Source organism: Arachis ipaensis, chromosome B02 (assembly GCF_000816755.2).
Source record: "Arachis ipaensis cultivar K30076 chromosome B02, Araip1.1, whole genome shotgun sequence".
Classification (NCBI taxonomy): Eukaryota; Viridiplantae; Streptophyta; class Magnoliopsida; order Fabales; family Fabaceae; genus Arachis; species Arachis ipaensis.
Window position 1 is genome coordinate 67553263 of NC_029786.2, and position 16226 is coordinate 67569488.

The 16226-nt window shown below is 34.5% G+C and overlaps 1 protein-coding gene and 1 long non-coding RNA gene across 2 annotated transcripts; one reads left to right on the forward strand and one right to left on the reverse strand.

Annotated features, from left to right (window-relative positions):
- LOC107625402 (probable methyltransferase PMT6) lies at positions 1340-8109 on the reverse strand. Its single transcript, XM_016328030.2, has 7 exons — positions 7718-8109; positions 6408-6822; positions 4537-4826; positions 3598-3981; positions 2783-3029; positions 2553-2691; positions 1340-1716 (listed from the first exon to the last, which is right to left on the reverse strand). The coding sequence occupies exons 1-7, from the start codon at positions 7893-7895 to the stop codon at positions 1558-1560; spliced, it is 1812 nt and encodes a 603-aa protein (XP_016183516.1). The 5' UTR covers positions 7896-8109; the 3' UTR covers positions 1340-1557.
- LOC110267772 lies at positions 13169-14171 on the forward strand. The gene is made up of 3 exons (XR_002355684.1): positions 13169-13179; positions 13991-13996; positions 14100-14171. It is a non-coding gene; the product is annotated as an uncharacterized LOC110267772 (long non-coding RNA).

Here is a 16226-nt window from a genome sequence, read left to right on the forward strand (position 1 = left end):
ATTAAATGTTTTTTTTTTTTAAGCTTTATTTTTGTTTCCATTTGGTCTGAAATGGAGATTTTCAGCGCAAGGGACTTGCCATAAAATGAACCCATCAATGAAGCAAAACCCAAACAGTATAGTACAACAAAACCAAACCATTGACCCACTAATTGGAAGCATAAATGGGACATAAATTACTCTTCGGTGGCTAAGGCATGTATCAAAGTGACATTGACCTTTGCCTTTCAACAATCGACACCTGAGTTTCTATACCTAGCAAGAGCTGAGTTGTAATTCGGAAAGTGTGTAAGTGGTGGGCGTGTGTGTGTTATGACCCAAAAAAAAATTGCTCTTCACTTGACCATAACAAAGAATTACTCTTCCTCCACAAACTTCTCCACTAAAATTATAAAGGAATCCCCCAATTACAAAGAAAAAAAAAAACCCAAAATCTATCTAGAGGCAGCTTCCGGATAGTGTTGATTAATGAAAACTTTTAATCCGTGACAATCAGATTGCATTGAAAGAAATGTCTTTTGGAAGTTAAACCTTCAAAGGTTTACCCCCTATTTGCAACAATATTTGGAATTTTGCAGAATCCTTGACTTTTAGAATTGCGCTAAATGTCAAGGTAATAGAGAATTTGACTATGCCATCACGGAAGCAAAATGATGCAAATCAGACACATTCAGTGGCTTGCCCCTATGCATGAAGGGAGAAAATAAAATCGCCAATGGATCTTTCAAAGATTATACAGTTTAACCCCATCAGAAAAGGAATCTAGGAACTGCAATCCTGCTGCAAACTTAGCGCGGTCATTGGTTACTGTAGTCTGTAGGGAGTATGATAAAGACTTCTTAACAGGGATGATAAAAATGCCCGGCCTTCAATTTTCGTCATTTTATTTTTGCCAACCGATAACGACGGATGCAGGGTTCATCTTCAACCATGCTTTGAAGGGAGCTCTAAATAAAAATTGGAGTAAATAGAGCCCACGAATCGAGCATGCCTTTATCTTTTAGGGGTGTCTATTGTCTAAAGAGTTTGATCTTCTAAGAGATGATAATGGAAAGAGAAGAGAAATATTAAGAGATCAACATTTTTTTTATCAAAATTAGTTGATACTTTAGACCAACATCTTACTTTTGTACTATTAGAATTTAGAATATAGAATTGACCAAGTATTGTCCAAAAATAATACATTTTGTTAGTTAAAAATTGGTCACCAGAACAATACATATGAGATTATATCATCCATTAAAATGTCAACTTTATATATTACAAAAAGCAACTCGAGTCTATAATATCATTAGGCTTATGCATATCTGCCTCTACCATTTTCATAGAAAGAAAAGCATAGGGACAATAGAACTTTCTATATATCAAGTAAATGCAAAACAGTAAAGTGAAGTCATTTACAAACAAACAAAGTGCTCCCTAGAATCTACACAATGATAATGCTAAACAACAAATGAACAAAACAGAAAAATAATAACTTTTAACGTTACAAATTACCAAGGTGGTTAGGAAACAATTTCTATGGCGAGGGAAGAAGCGTTTAGATGTGCAATCTTCTTAGAGGATTGCCCAAAACTTTTTTCTACAAATTAGAACCCTTTCCATCTTCTTTTCTTTGTTCTCTAACATATGTGACTCAACATCCCACAGGAACTTTGGCGCTAACTCTTGGATTCTTGACACAATATATTCCTCATCTCTGATTATAACAGAGCCCTGCAAAACACGAATGTCGAGAATTACGGTGAGAACAAGGAGGAAAGATATGGATATTAGACAGAGAAAAAAAATGATCTCTTTAGTCTTTATTATGTATGGTCAGTGTCAAACTTTTACATTGACATCAAATAAATATATGACAGGCAAACAAAAGTTTTTAACTCTTACACCTGATTGGATTAGAATGACAATGCATCAAAATTAAACTCGTTAACTAACACCATTCCAAGCCCAAAAATTATGGAAAAGAATACATATTTAAATATTTTGCGCAATTTATTATATAGAATTGCTGGATTATGGTAAACCATTGCAATCAATCTGCTAGGACATTTTAATCTTATTTACAGCAAAAGCCACCCTCTAACTACGAAAATTGCTCTATCATAAGCACGTGTCCAAACAACTGAAATATGGCTTTTCTTGAAAACTAAATGGGATGGAAAATATGGCGTTTTCAACCAAATTTGTTTGTTAAAAAATAAATTAATAAATAAATTTTTATTACCAAAAAGATTAGTTGGTTAGTAAAATGGAACTTAGTTTCCATTCCAGTATAGTTGTTCATTATAAACTATCACTATTATGTAGATATAACGGAAATTAATTCCTTCAATATATTTCTTCTCCAACTAGGTGACAAGAAAAAGCTGCTTAGATATGATTCCCCTTTTATTTTAACTTTTCTTTAATTGTATAAATAATGCTAACGATACACGCTGGAGGAATAAATCTTCAGCCTCGTACATTTCAGGAAATTAAGTCTTCGTATTTCATCTGCAGATCACTACCAAAGACAGTTCATTTTTTTGTGGAGAAGAAAAAATAATTACCAGTGGGCGAATAAGTCGATCCATCTCTAGCATGATATCCTCCAATAGGCAACCTTCCCCTTGAGTTTTGTACTGGGAAAAGAGGTAATTGGCATGCAAAAGATCATATGTCCGAGGATAACTTGAAAATGGTTCACACCTAACGAGAAGATACATGCATTAGCTGCTGTCTAATAAAAACAAATATAAATATGAACATAGATGTTAGAGTATCAGTTAGATATTCATACCAATCATGAAAAGTTCCAATCAATCCCCGGTCATAGATTCCAGACAAAGTGTTTTTCATGATTGCAGGAACTACATTCATCACCCAAACAGGAAATGTATCTAAAGCAACAGCAAAACCACCATAAATGGCATTCATGTCCATCACATTGCGTACTTCTGTTTCCTTGATGTTCATCAGTCTCCAGTAATGCTGAACTTGATCTTGCCAGAAGAGAGTATCAGATGTAAATTCATCTTGACTTATACCTGTTGTTCAAATATTGAAAAAGGTCACCACATTATGCTGAAGCGGATTACATCATGTAGGGCATCTATCTTATTATTCATATTTGTAGAACAATCCCTACTAATGAAGCAGGGCAAAGAACAAAGAATGCCTCTTTATAGATATGGGATATCAAATTATCAATATGGTAATAAATGCCTGATCGGAGTTCCATATGACAACATATTCATTGGATACAGATATCCAAAGTGCTATATATACCCTTCACCTGGAAACTTGTTTTGGTTTCTCATTCTACGGAAGAAGACAAATTATGTTCTCACCTAAGTCACAATATTTTTTCCCCCTGAAGATTGTTCAGCATTTGAGTAAGGATAGGATTAAAATAGCTTGAACAGATGAACTTTCCATAATGTAAATATTAAAACTTTCAAAGCTTGGGCAAGAAAATTTCATCCATGTCCCATTGAAAGCACTCTTTGAATGACAAAGCATCACTTTTAGATTGGAAAAATGCATGTTAAGAGTATGGAAAACCTAAGTATAGAAGCAAACTTCTTGAACTAATACAAAGGGAGATGTACAAACCTATTTTTCTCAGGTTCTCGGAAAACACTGAATGTCGTTCGTGACTTGGAGGAAGCTTATAAGAGTCTGTCTCAGAGTTTCTGACTTGTACACAATTTTTAAGTGGGGTATTCCATGAAGGTTTGGAGTCATCAGTAGCATCACAGACATTTATAAGCTTTTTTTCTGCATTTTGCAAAATGCAGGACGAGTTATCATCTTTAATCCATATTGCTGTCTGAACTCTTCGAGCAATGAGTCTCCAGCACATTGCTGTAGTCAAATTCATCAATTTGTCCCAAATGATAGGATAGTCTTTATCTTTTCTGTAAGCAGGTGGAGAAGAATAAACGAAATAACCATTAGCACGAAGAAGGCGATGCAACTCTTTCAGCAAAATCCCATCTGCAGAGAAACAAAATAAATTAAACACCACCAATTATGAAAGGCTAACTCCACCAAAAGGGTCCAACCAATTGGGTAACAGATCACTCAACAAATGTTCAGCAGCCTTTGCCAAAAACATTGTACCTATTCTACCACGTAATTCTGTAGGAACGACATTGATGACAATAATAACTATGAGGATACAAGTGCCTCCAAACAAGGCATGAAGTTTAAAGTACATTGTGAGTAATGATGCAAGAACTAAAACTTTTTCACCATTTCTTTAACTTCCTCTTGATTGGTACAACTGATTATTAGAAACCAATCAACCACTAATTGCTCCAGCATGGACCAACACAAAAACAAGTTTGAATAATTCAGGAACAAAATCATGCACATAGTTTAAATCAAGGACTCACTAAATTTTGAGGTACATTTTAATAATAAAAATACCATATTTACTCATTGAAGAATGTAGATCACATGGGATCTACATTTGTCATCCATGAAAATCTTAAACTACAGAATACATTTACCAACTTCAAGGTACAATCAATAAAGAAATTCAATTACCATTCTCATGAAAGTCTATGCGGCAACGTGAACAGTGAATCATTTCAAATGATCCAGTAGGATATGGTAGTTGTATTGTGGACATGGCAGAGATCATGGCTCCAATTCCTCTCTCTAATGCAAATTGGATCTGATTTTCATGGCCATCCTTTGGGGCAAAGGACATTGCTCGGATATCCAAGGGAAGAAGATATGCTGAAAAGCTGGCCACACCACATCCAACATCCAGAACTTGAACTACACCTGCAGAACGCAGATCACCTGTCTCATTTGTTATCATATTTCCCAACCTGCATTTGTAAAGAGATTAAATGACTAAACTAACAACTATGCTTTGCAATATTCGAATAATGGAATGCATGCTGCAAGCAAGAATCAAAGAACCCGTTCAAGAGAAAGACTTAAGTGAAAGGTAACAAAAATTAGCATCATTCAAATCCTTTAAACTACTCTTTAAATATTCTATGAAACCGTGTTGTCCTCATGTTAGTTTGCAGCCCCAAACAATATAACTATGCTATAGCTAGAAATGATTACTATAGAATTACATCGCCATAAACAACTCCAAAGTTGCATCTTAGAAAAGAAAAACTTATGATTAATTAGGTGCATCCAATTTCAGCATATTCCTTTATCATCATAACCATAGATTCATGCAAAGCAAAAATCTGAGAAATGTTCCACTTTGCAGTTGCAATGTATAACTTTCTTTCTTTATTTGCATTGAAGCCATAAGCACAAAGGAAAACAATATGCTAAACTAGAATGAGTGAGCTTCAGCTATACTTCCATTCTTTATACTTCTTAAACAGAAAACCACATGATTCGAAAACTAGTTTCCAAAGCTTCAACTTTTCATTTATTTACTCTCGAATCTCAAACTAGGATGACATTATTTGTAAATAATAATAAAAAAAGCAAACATTGTAGGCACCAGCTTGAAAAAATGGGGACTTCAACTCTACCTACATTGTGTTGTGTTTGAAGTACAAAAATTTAAAGCTTAGTTTAATCTTCCTGTCAGGAACGAATTAAAAAAATAAAACAATATTCTTTCTATCACATCCAAGGTTTCAAATTATCAATGTGGCTGCACTTGTGGCCATTATAGGCTAATGTGGGCTATCATAGCCCATGCGCATCTACAATTAAATCCCTACACTATGTCAAAGAAAGCTAAAAATGAATAATTTCATCTTTTGTTATTGCCATCTTTAAAATAATTAAAAAAAATAATATTACGCATCTTCAAATTTGAGAATTATAACCCAATTTTCGATCCAGATTCCTCAATGAAATATCGAAAAGAACATTATCCAATTCAATACATTTTTGAAAAAGACAATCATAAATCAGGGATCAATTTATCACAAATCCAAAAGACCTCTAATCTCATGAATCCGATACTCAATTCAATTTCTTTGCAAAAGACATTGGCTCGGTATAAGGAATTTCCAGTGGACCATAACACTAAGTAGCATTAGAGTGTTGCAAAAATGAGCATTTTGAATTTTCTATAATAGATTTGTGGATTAAAACTTATACTTTGTCCTTTCATCACAGTTACCTCAAATCTGAGATGGTCAAACTTATAGAGCAAAAGCTAGTTCAAGACTTAAGAAATTCAAAACAAACAATGACCACTAAGCTTAGAAATATTAACATGATATTAACTTAGACTGTTGGACATTAGCAAATGACAATGGACCATATCTTCACAAGATCCCTAATTCTTTTTAAAGTGAACATAATTAAATCATCATAAAACTGATATGTCTGCATGAAAGTTACTTACTATTCAGAAACAATTTCTTCAATCAGCATAGCAAAGAAAACAAATAAAGGTCACCAGATAAGTCAATTACGGCTACCTTTGTATGTATTCAGATGCACCATTCTTGAAATGGGTACCACCACCAGGAAACCACCAGAGTTGACCCTTCGGATGGACCCAATTTTGGCCCCCTTTGACATCTGCAAGATGCGTATGATTGACATTGCTCTGCCAAACATAATCCCTGCTAAGAGGCCATTTTATAGGTATTTTATAATCCTTGGGTGGTGGAACCAAGCAAAATAGGCGTTTCTCAAGCGGAGGGCAATGTCTCTCCAGCTCCTCTTTCCTAGAAAGATCAAGGCTTGGAATCAATGTTGCCACATAGGAAATATCATGGCAAGGAATGTACTCATTGAACATCAAAGGGCATACATCAACCCCAGTTTCTGGAATCACTATCGGCGTTTTTCGGTATGTCAGCGCAACTTTGTTACTAAATCTGGATGTTCCTGCAGGAGTCAGGAACATTTCTACTATCAATCACAAATAGAAATATTTTTTAGGTCAGAATTTTCTATGTGTGCTGTCTATCTTAGAAAGATTTTTCTGTTCGGTTTGGGAAAACATTTTCTACTTTCATTTTCAATGTTTTCTGCATTCAACATTGCATGAAAGAAAAAGGGTAAACAATGAAAACATTATATTATTGTGTTCACTATTTTCATTTATTTTGTTCTTCTTCTATACAAAATCCTGAAAAATAGAAAATGCCAAAAATAAAAACATATCATTCTCAGATTCTAACAAAAATTTCGAAAAGAAGACACTAACTGAAATTGGCCATAGTAATTAAATTAACAGCTGATTGCATCTAACAAAGCAACTTCCTCTAAAGAAAAACTACAAATCGATACCATCTTCTAGAGAAATTCAACTATTATTTGAAGGCATTGAAACAATTTCTAATCTAGCACTCATACTCAATAGTAGTATATCTGAGTTGCTTAACTTAAAATATGCATAGAAAATACAAATAAAGAGAGCAGGACACACAGAAGATAAAGACACAAATTTTCTCTGTGCCAGAGATAGAAAATTTATTTCTTTGTCTCTCTATCTCTGTCTTATTTCCATATTGTTCTAGAGACTGAATCCAAATGCAAATGCAGATGCAACCGAACAGTACACATAGACACAGAGGTGAAAAAGTATAAACAATAAATAAACAAAATCTAAAGCTGAGAATTCAGGATATGAAGCAAGTTAAACGAACAAAGATAACGACAACTTTGTTATAATTGATACAAAAACAAGTAAAATCCAGTGAAAGCAAACAAGTTCAAAAGAAGAAAAGGAAGGAAGGTTCTAGAAGGTGAGTTGAGCTGAAAGAAGAGTTACCATTACCTGAGGAAGAAAGAACATTAGAAGAAGAAGTAACAGAGGAAGGTTGAGAGACATAAAGGGGAGCATTGTTGCCCAAGAGTGTGCCAGCGTAGAAAGAAACAACCATTAATAGCAAAGCAGCCATTATGATCTGCCCAGATTTGGAATCAAAGGCAGAACCCACTGCAAAACCCCCCATTCTTTGTCTATTGTTTTTTTCTTTCTTCTTCTTCTTCTTCTGCTTCTATCCACTTTCGTTCTAATCTAATTCAGAGAGAAAGGGGAAAATTAAGAAGCGAGAGTAGAAGGTGCATCATCAGTCCAGCGAACAGAGACAGAGAAAAAGAGAGAGAAACTTGGAAGTGTTTAGATCGGTAAGATTCGTGTTATTTTTTTTAATGAAAATAAATTCTTCTGTTGAGTTTTAAGTTAATAAGTTTACTTGATTTGTGAATTNNTTTTGTTGTTTCTGAATAGTAAATATATATTGATATAGGTGAAAACTCACGTGAAGTTAATATCTGAGAGCCGTTAGATGAAAATTTAGTCAAATCAGTCAAATTATCTAACGACTCTCAGTATCAACTTCACGTAAAGTCGACTGCACCTGAGTTTTCACTATTGATATATTGATTATATTCAAACAATAATGCTCATCATCGATATAATTTCCATAACCAAGTCCAAGTAAGTTATTTTTTCTCACGCCCCATGCCATCTTTTCTCTTATGTTTTTATAACACTTTTAATATAAACCTTTTCAACCTATGGTTTCTTTTTTCGTTCTTCTTTAACATAAAATTTCTCTTTTTCTTTGATTTTTCTGGTTTTTTATTCATTTTTTTCAATGTAAAATTTCGTTTTTTTCTTTATTTTCGTTTTTTTAGATTTCGATCTGCATTTGCTAAAACAATAAATGAGTTAAGTTTAAATCAATTGATTGAGAGCGATTTGAATTATTCTTTTAAATCAAATCAAGTGGATGAGGTTTGGATTATTCAATTTGAATTGAATGGAATGGAATACAACTGAATAAAGTGATAATGAATACTTTCATTTTTCATTGTTAAATCCAGTGTTGTTTATTAACACAATTTTCGGTTCATTTGGTGTTATAAAATGGTTTCATTTTGATAATATTTTTTGTTCATTCTAGAATGCAGGTTTTCTGAATTTGAATTTATATAATGGATCATTTTTGGTTCATTTGTGTTGGAAAAACTCAACACAGGTTTAAAACAAGAATCTGTCTAACAGCGGAAGCACCAGAAATAATTTTTCCACAACTTGTGCGATTAAATAGACAATACCAAAGATACTCCAAGCAGCAAATATAATGGCAGAAATTAAATAATCAGACACCAGAATTTTTACGTGCAAATCCCCCCCCCCAAAAGAGGGACAAAAAACTCACGTGACCTAGTCCAGTAAAATCTTCCACTATCAGAATAATGGGTACACAAAAACAGTCTTCCTAGTGATACTAGAGCATCTCAACAATCAACAAGATACATCACCAAAACTGGTGGAATTAACATAAACCCTCCACAAAGTGGGTATCTCAAATCAAGCAAAAGAGAAGGCAATACAACTGGAAAGTTATATCCTAATGTTCATCTCTACACCAGGAATAACATACTAAAATTTCATAAGAAATGGAGCAAGTTTACCAGTTTAATCAGATCAAAGATAGCTTGCCCTTTTCCCCCAAATTCTTCTCCTCTTCGACGCCGATAATCTTTGTTTCCTTCTTTCTTTCTTTCTTTTTCCAAAAGGTGAGAGGCTTCTCACTCACTCTCTCTCCGTGGCTATTTGGCCACTTCTTTTATTTATTTATTATTTGTTTTTCATTTTTTTAAAATTGTGGGCCCCACTTAGTTGGGGACCCACCAACAAATCTCCCCTTCACCAACTCAAGTGGGGATAGGCTGCTCCACCAAGGCCGCCTTTTCTTTGCAAGAATCAAACTTCACTGCAAGTAAATTCTTAATCATCATATTTGAACCATTATCATCAGTATGGATCTTCTCAAGTGCATATGACTTCATCTCAAGCGCTTGATGTATCCAATGATACCTCACCTCTATATGCTTTGATCTGGAATGAAACGTCGGATTCTTGTTGAGATGGATAGCACTCTGATTGTCACAGAATAACACAAACTTCTCTTGATTGATGCCTAACTCTTGTAGAAATTTCTTCATCCACAAGAATTCATTTGAAGCTTCAACAACAACAATGTATTCTGCCTCTGTAGTAGACAAAGCAACACATTTCTGAAGTCGAGATTACCACGACACAGCTCCCCCTGCAAAATTCATCATATAACCAAAAGTAGACTTCCTTGAATCAAGATCCCCAGCCATATCCGCATCTGTGTAACCATCCAACACAGGTTGGCCACTCCCAAAGCATAAACAAACTCTGGAAGTACCATTAAGGTATCTGAGAATCCACTTTACTGCTTGCCACTGTCCCTTGCCAGGATTAGAGAGAAACCGACTAACAACTCCAACGGCATGAGCAATATCCGGCTTGGTGCAAACCATAGCATACATCAAACTGCCAACTGTAGATGCATATGGAATCTTCTTCATTTCTGCTTTCTCTTTCTCACTTGTAAGACATTGCTGCGAACTCAGCTTGAAATGACTAGCAAGTGGAGTACTAACAGGTTTGGAATTACTCATGATAAACCTCTCTAAAACCTTCTTAATATACTTCTGTTGTGACAACCACAATTTTTCATTCTTCCTATCACGAGTGATACTCATGCCAAGAATTTTCTTTGCAGGACCCAAATCCTTCATAACAAAGGATCTGTTCAAGTCTTTTTTAAGACTTTTCAATCTTCTTAGTGTCATGACCAACAATCAACATGTCATCAACATAAAGTAAGAGAATTATAAAATCACCATCAGAGAATTTATTAACATACACACAATGATTAGAAGAAGTCTTACTATACCCATGACCTTCCATGAAGGAATCAAACTTCGTGTACTACTGCCTTGGCGCTTGCTTCAGCCAATATAAGCTCTTCTTCAACTTGCATACAAGGTGCTCCTTTCCTTTAACCTCGATACCCTCTGGTTGCTCCATATAAGTTCTTTATGTATGTCACCGTGAAGGAATGCAGTCTTCACATCAAGTTGCTCAACCTCTAAATTCAAACTAGACGCCAATCCAAGCACAACTCGAATAGAGGATATCTTCACAATTGGAGAAAAAATCTCCTCAAAATCAATACCTTTCTTTTGCTCAAACCCTTTCACAACCAATCGAGCTTTGTACCTTGGCCGTGAGACATTTTCATCCGTTTTTTAATTTGAACACTCATTTATTCTTGAATGCTCTCTTACCCTTCGGCAACTTCACCAATTCAAAAGTATGATTCTCATGCAAGGATTTCATTTCTTCTTGCATGGCCGTCAACCAATCTTCCTTATGCTCATCAGACATAGCTTCCTGGTAGCTCTTTGGCTCTCCAGTCTCAGTGTTCATCACATACTCATGAGGAGAGTATTTTTGAGAAGGATGACACTCTCTAGTAGATCTTCTCAATTCAGGCTCAACTGGTAGTTCAGGTAGAACTTCAACATCTGGCACCTCAGATTGAGGTGTAGGTTCATCATGCAAATCATCACCATCATTATCAAATTGTACATCTCCCCTATCAACAGGAGATCTAGTGGAAGGACCAGGTTCATCATCAGTAGAACATCTAACAGTTATTGTTGGCTTATCTGTCTTCTCAAAATCTTCAATAGTTTGGTCTTCAAGAAAAATCACATCTCGCCTTCTAATTATCTTCTTGCTCACCGGATTCCATAATCTATAACCAAAGTCTGAAATTAATTTGATCTAAAAATTTACCTTTTGTATGCCTATAAATAGGTGGCTAAGCCTCAAACAAATACACAACAATCAATAAGCAATTCTCTCTCTCTTTTTGTTGCAATACTTCTTTCTCTCTCTTTATATTTCTTTATTTTATACTTGTTACCTCTTCTTCTTTATTTATTTATTTATTTAGTTATTTTATAACACTTAAAACTTTCTACCAAAAAATTAAAAACTATTTTATGAATATTAAAATTCAATCAAAGCATATAGCATGATTTGAACTTATAGCACAGTTTAACCCCACTATGTACATTACATCATCATCATCATCACCATCATCATTAACAACAACAACATAAAACAAATCTTAGCTTCATTCTATAATTCATAACTTGAAAACCTAGAGTTATGAGGTGCAACAAGATCAAACCAGAGGCATGCAGTTCCTGCAAGACCTTGGAAGAGGGAATAAGCATTTCCACCATCAGCAATATCACTTTTCCTGAGAACATGTAGCACAACAAAATTCACTAGTTTTAAGAATCTTCTGGTTCTTTAGTGAATGTCCACGGGAGTTTTCAATAATCCTCCGCATCATGGTTGTTCCTGGATGACCCAATCGGTCGTGCCAAGTTATGAATTCATTTGGGCTAGTAAACTTCTGGTTTACAATGGCATGTGATTCAATTGTACTAATCTTGGTATAATACAACCCAGATGAAAGTGAGGGTAACTTTTCTAATATAACCTTTTTTATTTAAATCATGAGTTGTGATACATAAATACTCATGATTTTCCTCATTCATTGTTTCAATATGATATCCATTTCGGCGAATATCTTTGAAACTCAACAAGTTCCTCAGAGACTTGGTAGATAATAGTGCATTATTTATTATAAATTTTGTTCCTCCATGAAACAAAATTATAGCTCTTCCGGAGCCTTCTATCACATTGTCCGAGCCAATAATAGTATTAACATATTCTTCTTTTGGCACAAGATGGGTAAAATACATATTACTTTTGAGAATGGTGTGCAAACTTGCACTATCCGCAAGGCAAATATCTTCACTATATGTCATTGCTATTCTCTTCAAAGACAAATAATAATAATAATAAAATGAGTAATAGTACATGCACAGTAAAATTATTCACATGAATACTTAACAAACACACATATTAAACTATTCCATCATTGATCAAATAGCCAATATTTCCTTCGGGATCCTCAAAGAAATTAGATACATCATAATGAGTGGTGGAATTTTCTTCATTTGAAACAAAATTTGTTTATTTTCCTTTGTCATCCTTTTTCAAGGATGCTTGATAAAGATCAACTAGGTGCCTTGGGGTACGACAGGTACGTGACCAATGGACCTTTCTACCACAATGGAAGCATTTATCCTCAATTGATTTACTTTACCCATTGTTTCTTTCTTTATCCCATTTCTGGTGAGATCCTTTCTTGTGAATATAATTCTTCTTCCTTTCATAATTTTTCTTATTACTAAAAAATCTTGCCATTTACCTCTTCTGGGGTTATGATTTGCCGCATTTGCTTCATGAAATGGGGCGGCGCCAGCTGGGCGCACTTCATGATTCCTTAAAAGTAATTCATTGTTGCGTTCAACAACAAGAAGGTAAGAAATTAACTCAAAATACTTTTTAAATCCTTTTTTCTCGATACTGCTGCTGCAGGAGCAAATTCGAGGCATGGAAGGTCGAGAAAGTTTTCTCTAACATATCGGGCTTGAGGAAGTATCACATGATTATACCTTTCTTCAAGGTCTTTCCACAGATCTGCAGAATCTTTTAATGTGGGATATTCATTTTTCAATCATATGTCAAGATGACGACGAAGGAAAATCATGGTTTTGGCTATATCCTTTTGGGATGTATTATTTTCAGCCTTAATGGTATCTTCAAGATCCATTGAATCAAGATGGATTTTAGCATCAAGTATATATCCAGGATAAATAATTGTTTTCAGATATATGAAGAGCATTATATTCAAGATGAGAGGGCTTCAACATAATAAAAATTTGTTACCTGGAGTCTTCTAATAAAATTTGGTTAGAGTTTCGTGCTAATAACGTGTTATAAAATAACTAAATAAATAAAGAAAAAGAGGTAACAAATATAAAATAAAGAAATATAAAGAGAGAGAAAGAAGTATTGCAACGAAAAGAGAGAGAGAATTGCTTATTGATTGTTGTGTATTTGCCTGAGGCTTAGCCTCCTATTTGTAGGCATACAAAAGATAAATTTTCAGATAAAATTAATTTCAGTCTTCCTTTGATAGTCTAAACTTTTCACTTGAAAAAGTTAGCCGCACAAACATCAATGGCATCCACCTCATGCCTTATCACAACATTAAGTATAATAATCAGGGTGTTTTTGTTGTGATAAAAAAAACTAAGAGAAGTAGAATAATGAAAAGAAAAATTGAAGTATAATGTGGAGTAAAATTACCTTTTTCAAGTTATCTTTAAGTAAATGCTTTTGATGAGCTGTGGTCAAATTTCTCTTGTGAATGGTCTTTTCATTTTTAAGTCAAGAGAATGAAGAGAAGTGGCAGCAGGAAGCAGCAGAGGTTGTGTCTTTTGAGCATTTTCCTGCAGAGAGTTCTTCTGAGGCATTGGTTCGAGTTCAAGCAAGAGTAAAGACTCGCAGAATTCAGTTAAGTCATGAAAAGAAGAAACATGAAGCTACAATAAAGAGGGAGAGATTGATATTTTTAGATACCAAAGAAAAGAAAAAATAATAGATATGGGAGAGTAGTATATTTTGTAAAGGAAGAAAAAACTTGATTTCTAAAACTAATAAACTCCACCTGATATCACAAGACACAATGTATTTTGTTGCTAAGACTTGAACCTAAGTCTCTTAGGTGAGAGCTAAGTATCCTAACCACCTAAACTACAACAAATTGTTGTTGCTATTATGATAAGATTAATTATCGAACCATGTGGTTTGCATATAGGTACTTATTTGCACATTTTATATTAGTGTTGAATATGATCTCTAATTGCACCTTCGTTTTATGTTTTTTAAATAAAAAACTATAGCTTTGGTTAGAATTGAAGATTCAAGTTCAGGTTTAATAAGGGCAAGTTTGCAAACAGAAAATGAAAGCGATAAGTCTTGGCGAACTGGAGGATGAACCAATTTGCATAGGACTAGATGCTGTCAGAATATTAATAGAAAGCCACAAGTTTTTATTCTAACTAAATATGTTGAATTTAAAATTCCTTAAACGATGCTCGTTGTTATTCTTTTGAGAATGTCTTAGTTCACTTAGGAGTGACTGATTTGATGACTGATTTTTTTATGTATATGTAGTATCATTGGTTTTGTTATATATTGAATATTTGTGGCTCTTTTATCTAAAATTTATTACTTGCAACAAGGGCTACTGCTACTGCACTTGCTGGAAGGCATGCTGATGGATCATTACTTGTTGAAGACTTCAAATTAAAGTTGAAGATCAAAGTGGAAAGAAAGTACAATTTGGTTCTGAGACTGATCAGAGGTATAATTAAGCAACCATGCGTAATAAACATTGTGAGCCATTTAACTCTATTCTCCTTCCTAATTGCTGCTTAGAGAAGACTATTAATGCTTATGAGTTTGTATATATAGGCATTTGAGGTTGGAGCTTCTTGAGGGAGTAGCATTGACTTTTGCAAAAGCAAAATTTGCTCGGGTATGAAAAAGGCCTATTGGGACTTAAGATGAATTTATAATTATAATTGAGAATTTGAACATGTATTGGCTTACTTATTTGATTATGTTGCAGCTACAAGTGACTGATAAAACTTAAAGGTAAATTCTATCGCACCGCTGTAAGACCGGTTATGCTTTATGGTACGGAGTGTTGGGCGGCTAAAGGGGAGCATGAACATAAGCTGAGTGTGGCAGAGATGAAGATGTTGAGATGGATGAGTGGTCATACGCGATTGGATAAAATAAGAAATGAAGATATAAGGGAGAGAGTTGGAGTAGCACCCATTGTGAAAAAGATGGTTGAATCGCGTCTTAGGTGGTTTGGACATGTGAGAAGAAGACCAATAGAACATCCAGTCAGGAGGGTGGATGAGATGGAAGATGAACAAGGGGTGAAAGGCAGAAAAAGACCTAAGAAAACCATCCATGAGGTGGTCAAACGAGATCTACATGTAAATGGTCTCTCTGTAGACATGACACATGACAGAGCACAATGGCGTCGTTTGATTCATGTAGCCAACCCCACTTAGTGGGACAAGGCTTTGTTATTGTTGTTGTTGTATTCAAATGGGCTTCAAAGAGGTTAATGCGAAGCGAGTATTGCGAATGACCAATCAAAATGTTGGGGGAGCCATTGATCTTCTTCTTGAGGAGAAGGCCAAGAAGAGACAAAAATATATGGAAGATATCCAAAAAAGGAACCAGATTTAGTTGGTTAAACTTACACTTACACTTAACTTGATCTTTATTATTATTATTATTATTATTATTATTATTATTATTATTATTATTAAACACACTATTTACAATTGCGAATGAAAATGTTGGGGGAGCCATTGATCTTCTTCTTGAGGAGAAGGCCAAGAAGAGACAAAAATATATGGAAGATATCCAAAAAAGGAACCAGATTTAGTTGGTTAAACTTACACTTACACTTAACTTGATCTTTGATCTTTATTAT